This window comes from Meles meles, chromosome 5 (assembly GCF_922984935.1).
Source record: "Meles meles chromosome 5, mMelMel3.1 paternal haplotype, whole genome shotgun sequence".
NCBI classification, from domain to species: domain Eukaryota; kingdom Metazoa; phylum Chordata; class Mammalia; order Carnivora; family Mustelidae; genus Meles; species Meles meles.
The window spans coordinates 114,440,670-114,457,026 of record NC_060070.1 but is presented as its reverse complement, the minus strand read 5'-3'; the positions used below and the strand labels follow the sequence as shown (position 1 = coordinate 114,457,026).

At 35.3% G+C, this 16,357-nt stretch overlaps 1 protein-coding gene across 8 annotated transcripts in view; it reads right to left on the bottom strand.

The window, feature by feature from the left end:
• The window catches only part of FAM135A (family with sequence similarity 135 member A), a 126,532-nt gene that overhangs the window by 73,577 nt on the left and 36,598 nt on the right, over window positions 1-16,357 (bottom strand). For 7 of the 8 annotated variants that reach the window (XM_046005145.1, XM_046005146.1, XM_046005150.1 and 4 more), the window contains exons 5-9: window positions 8,717-8,856; window positions 8,540-8,610; window positions 6,735-6,908; window positions 3,571-3,697; window positions 2,735-2,888 (exon numbers count right to left, since the gene is read on the bottom strand). In XM_046005145.1, the coding sequence (XP_045861101.1) occupies window positions 2,735-2,888; window positions 3,571-3,697; window positions 6,735-6,908; window positions 8,540-8,610; window positions 8,717-8,856 (666 nt within the window). The remainder of the gene's footprint in view (window positions 1-2,734; window positions 2,889-3,570; window positions 3,698-6,734; window positions 6,909-8,539; window positions 8,611-8,716; window positions 8,857-16,357) is intronic. The other variant, XM_046005147.1, reaches the window with a different exon arrangement.

The following is a 16,357-nucleotide window of genomic DNA, read 5'->3' as shown; positions in this document are numbered from 1 at the left end:
AATATAAATATGAAAATTTTAAGAATAACATAAAATGCTACCAATAAATATTTATTGAAGATGAGTCTTGATTTTAAAAATCCCTAGGAAACTGTAATCATCTTTGTTTTGATGTCTATATACTTTTCAAGTAACAACAAAACTGTATTGTGCCATTTCATTAATTCATTTATTCAACAAATGTACTTTGAGTAGGTAGGATGTGTGAGATACTAATAATTTTATTTATCACTATTATTTGCTTATTTAAGACTAGAGTCTAGGTTTGCTTTAGAATTTGGTTTCTGATATTTTATCAAATAATCTGGAATAAAGTTTATATTCATTTAGTAACTAACTCCTGAAATTAAATATAAGGGCTTTTAATTGTGATATTTTCTATATTATATTACATGTGTAAGGTCAAACGAATTCATATAACATAAAATTCATCCTTACCGTGAGAAAATTTAAAACCTGACAGATGAATTATCATGCTGACTTAGATTAATAAACTAGTAATTGTGCTAATACTGTGTATTTGAAATGAATCTGTGCTTTGAAGAGATGCTCATATTAGTTACTAATTATATATTTTACCAGCAAACATCTTTTTAAAGAAAAATATTTTTTCTAAGTTAAAATGTGATTTATGTGTTTTTTATTCTCAAGTAAACATGTTAAGTCTATTTGAATATTCCATGCAAATAGATGTCTTCCTTACACAGGCATTTATGGGTCCACCTCATATACGACTCTCTATATTAAAAACTCAGGAAGTCCCATCTCTCTAGGTGAGTTTCTCCTTTCATCCCCATGCTGGACTGAGCACTTATTAAAGGAAGAGGAGAAGTCAAAGCTCTTTAAAGAGAGAGAGCCTATTTTTTCCTCAGCATCTAGCTCAGGACCTGACAAAGTAGGTGCCTATAAAAATCCCAAGGAACTCACACCATTAAGAAGTATCACTCCCAGAGCTACTTTACACCCTCTGCCTTTTGGATGTCCTTATCTTTCCTCCTAGTCACGCATATCTGGCTCCCTCTGATCACCCTATCTTTCAAATGAATTCCACTTCATATATACAGTCCCCAAACTAATAACAGAAATGGCTCAAAGATGCATTCTAGACTACAAGATAATGCCTCTATGAATTCTACTACATCATTCAACATCTAAACAATTAACAAATTCTCCTGTAGAAATACCATCAACTTTGGCTTCTGAGTTCCACACCACTTTTTTTATAATTGCATTTTTCAAGTACAATGTACTGTCCTTCACTAATATTGTGGTGTAATAGTTTGGTAGTTTGGTCATTAACCAAAATTTATAAATGTGATTCTAAGAAGATGTGCTGGAGTTCCCAAAAAACAAATTTAAAAATGTATGGAGGAAAAAAAAAATATGGAGTATAATTTTTCCATTATTTGAGGATAATGATAGCCTAAATTAGTTCTATTCTACAAACATTTCTTTCATTTTCTAAGGGATTTTCCTAAGGGAAAATCTATTTCAAGTATACAAAATAGCAAGGAAGAAGAGTATTTCAGAGAACAGTAATTAAAAGGATTCCACCATTTTTGTCTTGGGTAAGAATATATGAGGAAAAAAAATTAATTTTCCTATTGCTTGTACCTCTGTATAAACACTGGGATACTTGAATTAAGTATTCCAAATAGTCAACTGAACAATATCTGTTAATCAAATCCATTGGAGTACCTGCTGATAGGCAGTGGCACAATATCCAGCATTTTCTCACAGCTGAACTTAAGTGAGCTACAAATCATTACATGTTCTTACAATTCTTTTGTATCCCTAAATAGGCAATTATAAAAATAGGCTAATTACTCTCAAGCCCAAGAATTATTTTCAGTAACAGTGACTATTTTTAAGTATTGTTAAAAGACTGAGATCCTTGAGAAACAAAGAACACTTTTAAAATTTAAAAGTAATTCTTGATTTATTCAAGTATATATTGATAAAATTAATTTATTCTGAAGAGATAATTAAAATGTGCTTATTATAAGCTACTACCTGATGTTTGAAAAGAAAAGCTTTTTAAACTATCATTAAAGGTCTGAATAAAAACTTATTTTTGCTAATCCCCAAAATTTATCTTTTGCACAATACATGTTACAACCTACAAATGGTATATACAAAATCAAGGTAATATGATTTTTTATTGCATACTGTAACATATATGCAGATATTATTGTTGGACTAAAACCAAGGCTAATTTTTTTTAGAGATCTAAATAAATTTCAAAATTGTTAAAATTGAGTAATGTTATTATTTTCTGATGTGAAATAAAAGAACTAAGATCTGAGATCACTTAAAGCCAAATGTCTATAAAAATGTTTCAAGTACCTACAATATGCTTAGACTGTTAATTATTTAGAAGCACAGATTTAGTTTATTTTCCCAAAATTCTGTAGGTAATTATGTTTGCTTTCTAGTATGTTTTCTGATTTTAATAGGAGTAGAAGACTAACATATATTTTTTAAAAAGCTATCAAAAGACTCACTTCAAACACAACACCAAGAAGTTATTTCTCAATATCATAAAAAAAAATTTTTAAATTGCAGAAAGTAATTATCAAGAGTCAAAAAAGATGGAATTGAGAGAGAAGTAAAACTGAAGCATACAAACATTATAGTTTTAGTATAGAAAAACTATGGCAAAGCAGCTAACTAGCAAAATGAGAATGAAGAGAAGAATTGAACTATATGTTAGGTCTGGCTACTTTTAACATACCCAGTTCTAGTTTCTGACAAGAGGGAATCTCTTCTGTTACCGTAATGAAGTAGCTGTGCAATCCTTTGAAGGCTAGCAGCAAAGTGGCACAAAGTGTATAATGAAAATGATAGGCATGATGTAGGAAGGAGTCTGCAATGATGAAGCTGCAACCCTAAACAAAGAACAGATTTGGGATATAGAGTGTTAGTTACCAAAAATCTAAATACATTACATTTGAAACTTAGACAATTAAAGGAAAAAATCCTAAGCGTTTATTAGTTAGTTATTCTAAAACACACAAAAAAAATCAGCAATATTGTAGGGAGTTGCTCTTATTCATACAAGTTATTTAAAAAAATAAAATGTGACTCTAATAATTTCAATTGCAGTGGGTTTTTAAAGCAAGCAGATTAAATTATAGTTTTTGAAAATTTGAGATTCAAATTCCATTTGCAACTGAGGGACAGATACTCTGCATTTACAGTATAAGCCCCTTTCCTTCCAAGGGAATAGCAATTATACTTGTAATACTGCAAGCTGGGTCTCAATTCTGGCAGCTGATCTTTACGAGCTCCTTTGAGTGATTTACCAGTTCTGTTAAGGGAGCAAGAAGTGATAGTAACAAGTTTTAAAAGGCACTAGCTGTCAAAGATCTCTACACATTAAATCTGGTAAATCTTTATCAGGTTAATTTTTGCAATAAATAAATTGTTAAGATCATATCTAACTTGATCTGTAAGTTTTTGAGCTCAAACAATTAATAAATAAACATCACATTCACAGATGAAACAATTAAAAAATGCTTCACTTAAAATAAGAGGGAAAAAAGGGAGTATAAATGTATTAGTTCTTACATCTGGCGATAACTGTTTTGTGTAGTTAATACCAAAGACCACACTTTCAAGAGTAGGAATCACAGAATCTTTGTTTTGTGCTGGTGCATTTCTATTTAACCAAGTAGTCTTCACAGGGCGAGGAAAGCTGGAGGAATAAGTATTACACATTACTACTGCCATAATAGTCTATTTAAATGTTAAATGTTTACAAAAGAAAATCTTACAAGAATAAAGAGCAAGGTTTTGCAAGGTTATAATTTCTAAAGTATTCTTAAATTTTTCCTTTAAATAACTGGAATAATTATGAAAAGACAATGAATATACAAAAAACTAAGACTAGATGCCTGAGATAACTTCTCCATCATCAGGCTTCAGGAAGTCTTAAAGAATTCTAAAGATAAAACTGTGGGATCCAGAGTAGCTAAACGACAAATGAGGATCAAGCTTTAATTTGGAAATACTGGACTGTCAGAACTGATACCGAGTTTAAAAACCTAAAAATCATATATGGATTCTACTTACAGAAATAAAGAGCTTCCTACATAAATGTAGTAAAAGAAAAATTACTAAATCTACTTGTTCTCTATTTCTCAAAAAGAAGATATTTCCTTTCCCTTTACTACAAGTCTATGAACGCCATTAAGACAATCTTCAAGTACTTCAAGGTACTGTCTCAATCCATATTATACAAACTACTGCAGTTAGTATTAACATTACATTTAATATACTATAAATTCTATACAATAAGCATATTCTGCTTGAATGTTTAAAATCATATACAATTTTGAGATAAAGTATTGGCTAATTATAAGTAGGCCAAAGCATGTGGACAATTTGGCAGTTCGGCAAAAGGGAAAAGACAGAAAAGTGAATCAACTTTGCCATAAGCAGAAAGCGGTCTTCATTTGCAAAATCAATTTGCTTTGCAAATATTAAATATCCATATCCCAGCAAAGAAGGGAGGTGCAAGTCAACGGTAAATTACACTTACTACAATGTGTTTTTCAGAATTGAGTCATAAAAGTTATACTTTAAAAAGTTCAAATGTAAAAATAGGTTATGTAAAAAAACAAAGAAATCTTCTGTGGGGTTCCACTTATTATAAATAATTGATTTAAGGTCTGTAGTTGGGTTAATCATAGAAATTGTTTTAATAAAAATAACACTTAAAAAGATGAGATTGTAAAATATTGTCTCATTTTGTTTAGAGGGGGAAAAAGTCCGTCTATAATGAAACTTCAGGAAAAACTTTGTCAAAGCATAGTGAGGAATGTTACCCTTAACATGACCCCTCTACCAGCATGCACAGCATAAAGCTCTTCTTTACCCTTTCCTTGCTTCCCTTCTCCAACCTCTCATTTACAGGCAAGGAAAAAGGCAGGGAGAAATGCTGCTTCTTTCATGGCGAGGTTCTAGCCGCAAGAGAGGGGATACGAAGGCCCGTGGCAGCTGGGTAAGGCACAGCAACCTCAGCTGCTGCAGCACCTCAGTGTCTTTCCCAGTCACTAACCAGAGCCAACAGTTAATCCTCTTGGCTTCTAAGTCTGAGCCAAAAATGTCTTCTTCCAGTAGACGGTCTCTAGGAGATGAGCTGCCTCTTTCTCCTATTAGTCTGTGGCAAAAACTGCTGCATTGCAAGAGGAAGCACACATTTAACTCACTAGGATTAGTGATGTAAATATCACTAACTCTAGTCCAGGCCTTAGAAAGCAACATGAATAACTGAGCTAACCTCTATGAATTGTTTGTACATTTCTCAGAAGAGAAACTAAGCATTATACAGAAAGAAAATGAAGAGTTACAAAGAAAAAGGAACGGTTCAAATATTTTAGTTAGGATTCTTACTGAAACTACAACAGGAGATTCAGAAAACTAAAGAAATGTATTTTATCAATAAACTTTTAGCATTAAAAACCTAACATGTAATTTTAAAAAAAGTAATATTGTATACTACTTATTTGAAAGTTTAATTTCAAAAAGTCACTTTCTTATTAAAGAAGTTTCATTCAATTATCATGTTATTACATATTAATTTATTCAATCAACATCTAAAGTTTTTTAAAGTTTATAATAAAATTATGTAACAGGAACACTGTCCTGTACAAAAGTTATAGCAACTGAGAGAACAAGCTCTCGAAGGTTTAAGAGGTAAGACAAAGAGCACAACAACCAGTTACAGATCTAACTATAGAGTAAGGAAAGCAAAGCAAGTCATTAGGGGAAAGGGAAAGACTTCTTCCTGGCCCTGTGCTCTCGAGGCAACCACGGGACAACACAATGGAAGAGGTAAAACAATGTAAGGATACACGCCATGGGAAGCTGTTACTTGTGGACATTATGTTAATTTGTATTGGTCTTCTATATATTCTCAGGGTAATTATACAGAATTACCTACTTAGTTTTTCTGATCAATCAGGTTAACATTATAACCCTGAAGTACCAGTTGTTGGAATCCGAATTGACAGAAACTGTAGACAGTTCAGAAATCAAATTAATTTGGAGTCTTTTCATTTAAGTTACTGATTTTGAAAGTGTCCATCTGTTGCCCATACCACAAAAGGATGATGTTGTATTGTAAAAAACTTAAGAGCCTGAAACATATTCTTATACAATGAAAAACAATCCATTTCCCTATGGAAGTGGGCAGAAAAATAACTATCTGAATGTATTTATTATAATTAGAATATTAGGTTCCTTTAAGCTCAAATGGTACAGGTTATACTTTAAAAACTTTATTAGTAAAGAGCCACAAAATTGATTAATGACTTAGAAAACAAGAATTATTGTATAGCACAGATTTAAGAAAATTTTATGTGATCCAGATGAGACAAAGAAACAGAAAAAATGAAAATACTTTTTCAGAGTATGAACACTGTACAGCATTGCTTAAAAACACAGGTACAGTCTAAACAATGCTATATGTATATTTCCACACTGCACTATTTTTCTTGGTCAGTTTATTTGACAAAGATTGTTCTATATTTCTGTATTAAAAGAGTTACCAATCTAATGTTCCCATGCTCTAAGATGTTATTTTATTACTCTAGTATAAAATGGAAGCATTTAATAATTATAAATATAGAAATTCCTTATTACTTCAATTATCTTTATCAAAGTATACATTTACATTATAAAATAAAAAATATTACATTAATAAGGACCAGAGTATTGGTTAAATTTACCTTATTAGTGGCTGGTGCAGTGCAACCAATGATGCATGGACTGTCACCGACACCACAGAAAGGTGGAAATAATCAAACATAACATTAACGTGATGATGAAGGCCTCTATGGAGGCTAAAGTGCAGCTTCAATGTTCGGCTACTTATTAGTTGCAAGGTGTTCAGATCATCTGCCCTAGAGAAAGCAACACAATCTGCATGTAAGTATGGCGTATTTAGTAAAGGCTAATATTTTGTAGAGTAGTTTAAATTATCAAAACACTTAGTTACTTATTTAGTTTTTTAAAACTTAAAATGAGAATAATTTTTAAAGCATTACATTTGCATTAGACAAAAATTTGAAATCTAGTAATAAGAAAATAATCACATTTTACCTTTAGTTTTCTACCAGTCCATAATATGGACTGTTTTTTCACTAATGCCCCTATAAAATGCATCTTTTTTGATTAGGAATTACTTCTGTTTTTCACTAAATTTTATTCCATAGGGAATACTGTTCATTCTAAGGCTGTAGTGTAACATAGGTCAAATCCTATAGTAATAAATCCCAAAAAGATAGTTAAAATTATTTTTCATCGTATAAAATTTTGTTTTTAAGTGCTGCTTGAAAGTAAGCAAGCAGATAAGGTAAGTAAGGTAGATATTTGATTACAGATATTTAGTCTGTTATTAGATTTATACATATAAAAAATTAAAACAACTTTTATGAGAATGATTTCCAAAGTGTATTTGTGTGCATGTGTATATATATTTTAACCCATATATATATTTTAAGTACCCACAGTTAACAAACTACTAACTCATTTCAGCTTACTTCATTTACAAAATTTTGATTTGGTTTAAAATTTAATCCCTTAAGGAATTCTTTGTAATCAACAAGTTTTACAGAAGAGCAGTGCTACCACATAAAAAAATTCTTATTCCTCCATGGTAGTAAAGAGGATATCTCAAGTAGACCTTTCAAAAGGTAACTGCTTAGTCATTTATCCTACAAGTGTTATCTAAATTTATGTATAATTTTCAAGAAGTACTTCTATAAGTACATTTAAAATGAGGGGAAAAAACCCTACAAAAATAAAATTATTAAACAAATCTCTGATTCTTATTTTAAATGAACACAAGCACAGTGTGTCCCTAAAATATATGACTGCATGTTCAGATGTGTGAGCAAGTTCAGAGTAGCCAGTCCTAAAATTTCCTCAAGGGCTCTAGGAATTAACAAACTACAAACAACTGCAAGGTATAGGGTCATCAGTATTGAAAACTCTCTAAATATTAAGAGTCCTGCCTAAAGATGGCATCACTTATGCCATAAGAAAGATGGTCAGTGATACAGTGAAAGAGAGTTCTGTTATATTTAAATGTCTCATAGTAGTGGCATTATAAAAACAGTGGAGTTTCTAGAGTCTAGGAAATTATTTATTTCTTCAACTTGTCTGATGTGCTACCTGGGGCTCATGGAATTGACATGGGTACAAAAGAGTAGCTCTAACTACTCTCATGAGTCTCCATGATTAGACAGAAGTAGTTCAGGGAGAGGCTAAATTCTAACTAGAAAATGGAGAATAGGTAGCAGTTATGAGAAACTAAAGTTTTTTTTTAACGATTTTATATATTTATTTGACAGAGATAACAACCAGGCAGAGAAACAGGCAGAGAGAGGAGGAAGCAGGCTCCCTGCTGAGCAGAGAGCCCAATGTGGGGCTCGATCCCAGGACCCTGAGCGGAAGACAGAGGCTTTAACCCACTGAGCCACCCAGGCACCCCGAAACTAAAGATTTTTAATTGTCTGAATAGCCTACTTACGAATAATCTCCATCTGTGAAGTGTAGATCCAAGGATAACAAAAAATTCATTTCTTCAAGGGTTTCTTCAATCTGAAGAGAAATTACAGTATAAGGTTTTCTGAATACTTAAAGTTAGAAACATGCCTGGAGGCTCTACAAAAAATATTTATCTAAATATATATGAAGAGATGTTTACCTTTTTTTCATCCAACAACATTTTAACTTTGAAGATCATGACATCATTTAAAACAACCTCCTCATTTTTATACAGAATTTGAAATGTTTTACTGCAAATCAGAGAATCATGAACTGAAGCTGGAAAGGCTAAAGTCATACCTAAAACAAATAAGATATGTAACTGACAGGTAAAAAGGAAAAATATAATAGAAGTAAATTAATACTTTTAAATACCTTAAGTTTGATTATATTGCTCCAGTGCTGTTATCATTTTCTATAGCAGTATTAGAACATTTCTGAAAGTTTAACAATTTCTATATAAAAAAGAAGTACATGATAACCACTATAAAACTATTATATAATTTATTTTAATCTGAAAAGGTACATTAGGAAATCTCAAGGTAGTTTTTTTTTTTTTTTTTAAGATTTTACTTATCTATTTGAGAGAGAGAGAGAGCACAATCTGGGGATGGGGGGGTGGGGTAGGGAGGAGCAGAAGGAGAAGCAGACTCCCGGCTGAGCAGGGAGCGTGACCAATCCCAGGACCCTGAGATCATGACCTGAGCTGAAAGCAGATGCTTAACCAACTGAGTCACCCGGGTGCCCCTCAAGGTAGATATTCTATGAGGAATAATTGATCTGTACTCCCAGAAGGAAGCAATTTAGTTTTCCAAAGATGCATAATAAAGCATTTGATTGGCCACTGTCCTGGTTGCTGAGTGGTAACCTCTAATACCTTGGAATAAAGAATTTGTTTGGCTTTTGTCCCAATTCCTTGGAAGTGGCCTCCAAATCCTTAGAATTTCCCAGGACAGGCAACCACATGGAAGAACACCTAAGGCTCAGGGGTTGGTGCTGCTGGTGGTGGTCGTGGTGGTAGAGGAGTTTACTCATTTTGGGCCCAGAGAGTTTATGGTGAAGAGATGACTCAGGATAGGGGCTGGCCACAAAAGACCAACTATGTGACTAGAAAGGTGGGGCTTGAGACACATCATGTGAACCCAAACTCCAGTGAGGGGAAAGGGGTCTGGAGATTGAGCAATGATTCAATCAGGTAAGCTTTCCTGATTGGCAACATTTCACATACTGTCACACGCAAACTTTCTGGGAGGGTAATACATCCTGACTCCTTGGGGAGAGAACAATAGAAGCTTCACAACTATGGGACTCCCCAGACTTTGCCCTTTGCCTATGTTTCTTTTCTTTTGGCTGGCTCTATTATGTATCCCTTTGTTATGATAAAACCATAATTAAGTTGAGTGCTTTCCTGAGTTCTGGGTGTTGTTCTAGTGACTTATCAAACCTGAAGGGGTAATAACCCTGAATTTGTAGCCATCTAATCAGAAATGTGGGTAGCTTGTGGACCCCTGAAGTGTGACCTTATTTCTATTTTTTCTTTTTTTTTTTAAAGATTTTATTTATTTATTTGACAGAGAGATGACAAGTAGGCAGAGAGGCAGGCAGAGTGAGAGGGGTGAAGCAGCCTCGCTGCCGAGCAGAGAGCCCGATGTGGGGCTCGATCCCGGAACCCCAGGATCATGACCTGGGCCGAAGGCAGAGGTTTTAACCCACTGAGCCACCCAGGCGCCCCTGACCTTATTTCTAAAGTGAGCTCAGTCTTGTGGAAGACTGTGCCCTTTACTTACAAAGATTGGTTTACCTCCTTCAGGTTGATGGTATCAGGTCATTACAACAAGGAGGAATTTAAACATTTAAATAAGGTGGGCATCTCTGCAGAGCAGGGAGCACAGAGGGGGATGCCAGAGTCTAAACGGAATAAGTAGGTGTCCATATGGAGTAGTTACCTGATGTCAGAGCCTGTGTAGGATGAAGAGGGCAATTCTGGTGGAGGGCTGACTTAGGGTGAGGTACTGGGAGCCCAAGCAAGATGAAAAGGGCAACCATGTGGGAGAACACATAAGGTTACAGGTGGGGGGGTGCTGGAGCCCAAATTAGGTGAGGAGGGTGTCCTTGCAGACAGGCAGCCAGAGACAAGGCTAGGAGTCCAAAAAGGATGAATGGTGGTAAGGGTGGGTGGGTGTGGGCAGTGGCAACCTGATACACTCTCATGGAGGCAAAGTAAGGTGAGGCCAACATCCCTACAGTAGGAACTCTTAGCACAAAGACTTAGTACGTTAAAGTGGGTATCGGAAGAGTATCCACAGAGACAAGTGACCTGGCATGAGATGCTGATGCCCACGAGGTGTAAGGAGAGGATCCTGAGGGAGAGAGCAGTGACAAGAGACTGGCACCTATGACAGATCACTCAAATAAGAAAATATAGTAAGGATAATGAGAGTCAGGTTTCTCACTAAAATCTTTCAGAGAAAGGATGTACAAATATGGAAAGTAGATATAAATGTAAAATGAATCCTGTAACAGACTGAAATTAGAAATACTGATGTGAACTCATGGTATTTGCAGTATATATTTAGATAAAGACAGGTGTAAATTTGTATATGCATATGTAAATATATGTGTGTGTACATACATGTACTCACTAGCTCCGTCCACTCACAGGGCCTGAGAGCAACACAGCTTCAAATATTGGTTTCATAATACTCTTTTTCATTAAAGGAACCAGAGCTTTTGGAGAAATTCATGACTCCAGGGCTGGGGCACAGATAGGGCAAAAGAAGTCTGGATCATCTTTTCATACCAGAAAGTAAAGAAGTGCTAAAAGAATGAGGGGACACTTCAAAAGGACATGGAAGCTAGATTGAAGAGGCTACCCCTGGTCATTTTGGGGATGAACGGAGCATCAAAATAAATTATGATAGTAGTATATTAATATCCATTAATAATATAGAAATTCTTAAGTCTGTATGGGATGTATATATGAATGAATGAAAAAAAACAGACCTTTTGAAGGTATAAAAGAGTAAGTTTACAGTGGAGCAGTCTGAGGAGACGTAATCAAATGATCTAAGTTAACATCATTAGTAATGTGACAAATCATGTACCACCTACTAGGATATAATGAGACGAACATTAAGTATCATTTCGAAGATACTCTTGTCAAAGACACATAACCTGAATCTAATCATGAGAAAAATCAGAGAGCAATGCAAACTAAAGGACATTCTACACATTAATAGGATTATAGTCTTTACCAGTTTCAGGGTCACAGAAGTCAAAAACAGACTGAGGAACTGTTCCAAAATGAAGCAGACTAAAGAGACATAACAATTAATTATCATCCTCGATTCTGAACTGGATCATTTTTCTATAAATGACTTTATTGGAAATTAAAAATAGAGCTACCCTATGGCCCAGCAATTGCACTATTGGGTATTTACCCCAAAGATACAGATGTAGCAGAAAAGAAGGGTCATATGTACCCCAATGTTCAGAACAGCAATGTCCACAATAGCCAAACTGGAAAGAGCCAAGATGCCCTTCAACAGACGAATGGATAAAGATGATGTGGTCCATATATACCAAGGAATATTACTCAGCCACCAGGAACAATGAATACCCAACTTTTGCATCAACATGGATGGGAATGGAGGAGATTATGCTGAGTGAAATAAGTCAAGCAAAGAGAGTGAATTATCATATGGTTTCACTTACTGGTGGAACATAAGGAATAACGTGGAGAACGTTAGGAGAAGGAAAAGGAAAGTAAAGAGGGGGGGGGGGACTGGAGCGGGAGACAAACCATGAGAGACTGTAGACTCTGAGAAACAAACTTGAGGGTTTTAGAGGGGAGGGAAGTGGGGGGATGGGTAAGCCTGCTGGTGGGTATTAAGGAGGGCACCTATTGCATGGAGCACTGGATGTTATACGTAAACAATGAATGTTGGAATACTACATCAAAAACTAATGATGTTCCATAAGAGACTATGGACTCTGAAAAACAACCTGAGGGTTTTGAAGGGTCAGGGGTGGGAGGTTGGGGGAACAGGTGGTGGGTAATAGGGAGGGCACGTTTTGCATGGAGCACTGGGTGTTGTGCAAAAACAATGAATACTGTTACGCTGAAAAAAATACATAAAATGGAAAAAAAAAACTAATGATGTATTGTATGGTGACTAACATAACACAATTAAAATTAAAATAAATAAATGACTTTATTGGGACAACTAGCAAAACTTGAATGGGTTAAGGATAGTTGGTAGCAATGTATCAACATTAATTTCTTGATTTTATTGGGGTTACATAGGAGAGAATGTTATTGTTTGGAGGAAATAGATACTGAAGTAATGTGGGGATGATGGAGCATCATGTTGGCAAATTACTTCGAAATGGTTCAGGGAAAAAATGTTATTGGTACACACATAAAATTTTTGCTAAGTCTGAGACAGTTTTCAAATATCTCAAAGGAAACCAAGTAGAAAGAAATCCAATCTGAAGTAGATCAAACTTCTGTGATATTTCAGAGAAGAGCCAAGAAGGGGAAGAAATTTTCCTCAAAGGAAAGTAGATTTTTTTTTTTTTTTTTTTTTTTACAGCACCCATGTAATGTGAAATTAGAATCTGCTGCCTCAAAAAGCACAAGTTTTTGCTACTGATTTCCCAAGGGTGCCACTCCAGTGTAGACCTCTCAGGTGGGGCCTTCTACACTCCTACTACTACTGAACTTGGAGCTTCTTTGTTCCTTACTAAAGCTTTCAGACATTCTTGGTCTCTCCTTTCTAAAGCTACCCCTACTGCCAGCTTTGCACCTCTTGGACAGTATCATTCACCGTCTCATTCATATTTGCAGTCACTACAAACCCTTTTGAAAGCCTTCATTTCTTGAAGGCTTTATTTCCTAATTTAAGGTCACTTTCTCCAAAACTACTCTAGCCATCACACTTACTGAGTTCTCGTTCTCCTCTCCTTAAGTGTTCTTGCCTTTTAGCCCTCCTTGGCTCCTCATTCCTATGATCATTCCCTCGATTTTTACATTACAAGTGACTGCAATCCCTCTTTAATTTAAAGTTCAATCAACATCCTCTATCCAGCTTATTCTCTCTAATACCACAAGTTCAACAATCTTTTAACCCCATTTAGTAGGTTCCATGAATCCTACACTCCTTTTTTCTGATCCCTGTACTTTCTCTCAAGATCTCCCTTTCCTCCTTACCCATCTTAAATTTCATACTTCATCATTATCACTCATAGCTGCCTAGATAAATCTCAACCTTTAAAAATCTAACTTCCTGCCCTTGTATCCACATACGTATTTGTAACCACACGCTGAATGTAGCTGGAGAAAAATACACAACTCTTCTGACTATACTTTAATTCATGATCACTAATCTCGAATAGACCTTCAATGCTGCTTAGCAATCATACTATATTTTCCAAACCCATTTTTTCTCCACAATTCTAGATGACTATTTTGTAAATTATTTTCTGTTCTCCTGTCTCAACTGAGAGCCCTGGTTCTTATTTCATGAGAAAATAATCAGGGAAATTCTTTAAGCTCCATTACTACATCTACCTACAGATACACCTGGACAAATTCCCTATTTCTCTGCTCCCTTTTCTGGCAAAACTCCTCAAAAGATTCTTTGATATTCATCATCTCCCAATTCATCTCCTCATTCTGCCTTTAGCCCCTTTTTGTGAGAACCAGTCTCCCAGATAGCTCCCAGTAAGTCTCACTTCCTGCTATCACATCCCTGTACAATTCCTCCAACAAAGTCCCATGGTTAATCTGTGTGAATACAGGAGAAAGAACAGACCTCTTGAGAGACCCTGATCCAGTGGAAAGCTGCTAACAACTTCTGGATCCAGACCCACAGAAACTATGACATAATGTTTGTTTTAAATTAAATTTAAGTTCTTACACAACAATAATTAATTCATATGTTAAATAGATTTTGGCCCACTTAACTGCTCTTAGTAACACCGCTATTGTCTTCTACTTTGCTAAATACAACAGTCAATTCTCAGATCTCATCTTACTTGACTTAGAATCAGCATCAGAAATAGTTACACATACTCTCACTCTTGAAATACTTCTTCATTTGGCTACCTGGACATCACATTTTTTTTGTTCCTATCTCACAGCCCATCCCTTTTAAATTATTTTTTAGTCAACTTGACTCTACCAATAAACTATATCCAACATTTATTGAGTGAGAGGGCTAGATATACTCTAACAGAAAAAAGGAACACTGTCATTAGAAATCCCCTAAAAGGGACTCTAACAAAGGAGTAAGAAACTGTGTACAAAATACATTATTCTAAATTGCTCTGGAATGATAGTAATTAATCTTCTGAGAAAATTACCTATATCCTCACTTAACATCAACACTTAAAGCTTTTAAAAAGATGAGCCAATGACTCTTTATTTTCAAATCAGGAGCAAAGGACAAAAGATATGCAAGCTCCTCCTAATCATTCATTTACTCACCCAATCAACAATATCCAGCAATATTTGTTGACTGAGTATCTAGTATGTGCCTTACCAGTCATTTTCTAGGTATTGGGGGCATACAGCAAAATAAAGAAATAACAATCTCTGGCCTAATGGAGTTTACACTCTAATGGGAGGGGGGATAAAGAATAAAAACAGTAAGTAAATGATACACTATGTTTCAAGGTAATAAGTTCTATGAAGTAAAGAGAAAAGAGGGTAAGAAAGTTGGCAGTTTTAAAAAGAAAGTCAGGCAATGCTTAGTTGAGCAGGTGACCTTTCAGCAAAGAACAGAACGATTTGTATGTCCTCTCATCAACTATATGCCATTAGGTTCCTGCCCCTTGTTCACCTTCATAGAAGCCTAAAGGTTTATTCCATGAAGAAGATAAAACAAAGGCCCTCTGAACTGAAAAGTCATGTGGCAAAACTGAAAGCGTGAGTATATGAACACAGGCATACTGAATGCTCAGAAATGCATACTGAACACTCAGAAACACTCCTTCTCTACTGGGTTTCCAGAGGCTGGAAGTTAGATTTTTACTCTCCAGGAAGGAAATAGAAAACATCTTCTCTGGCATTTCAGGAAGTGTAAGGAATCTAAGATTTTATTCTACTTATAAGCTAATAAGCTAGCCTGCCACAGTTTCATGGGTGCTGGGAGAAGACAGGAGACTCCTGGGTCAGTATGTTACTTATAGCACAGCAAGCAGCATAAACTGCATGCTCAATCACATCAGTTAGTTCCCCTTGTCCTTATTCACCCAAGTTCCATGGGGGTGATACAGAGGCAAGCCCAGGTGGCTGCTACACATACAGTGGGTTTTAGGTCACAGCTGAGGACCTCTAAGCTTAGGAAACCTTAATCTTTTATAAGAGGCTATATGAAAACCTGTCTAATTTTTTGAACTAGAGGGAGACATTGTGTTTATTGTACAGTAACCAAATCTAGCTTCTGATCCAAAGACACTATCTATATCTTCCAAAGATCTTCACTAATACAAACATCCTTAAAAAGTTAGTCTGGAACAGAAGTCCTTTAGTGTCTCTGCTTTCAAGATGTACAGAAACATGAGAAAGCATGAAGAATTATTTTCAACAATATATAGAATAAAATCTGAGATTCTTCTCATTTCTTGACACATGGAATCTGACCAGCCCAATACATCTCTAATAGATATTATATGGGTCTATTATAATAGAGGGGTGCATGAGTGGCTCAGTGGGTTTAAGCCTCTGCCTTCTGCTCAGATCATGATCTCAGGGTCCTGGGATCGAGCCCTACATTGGGCTCTCTGCTCAGCAGGG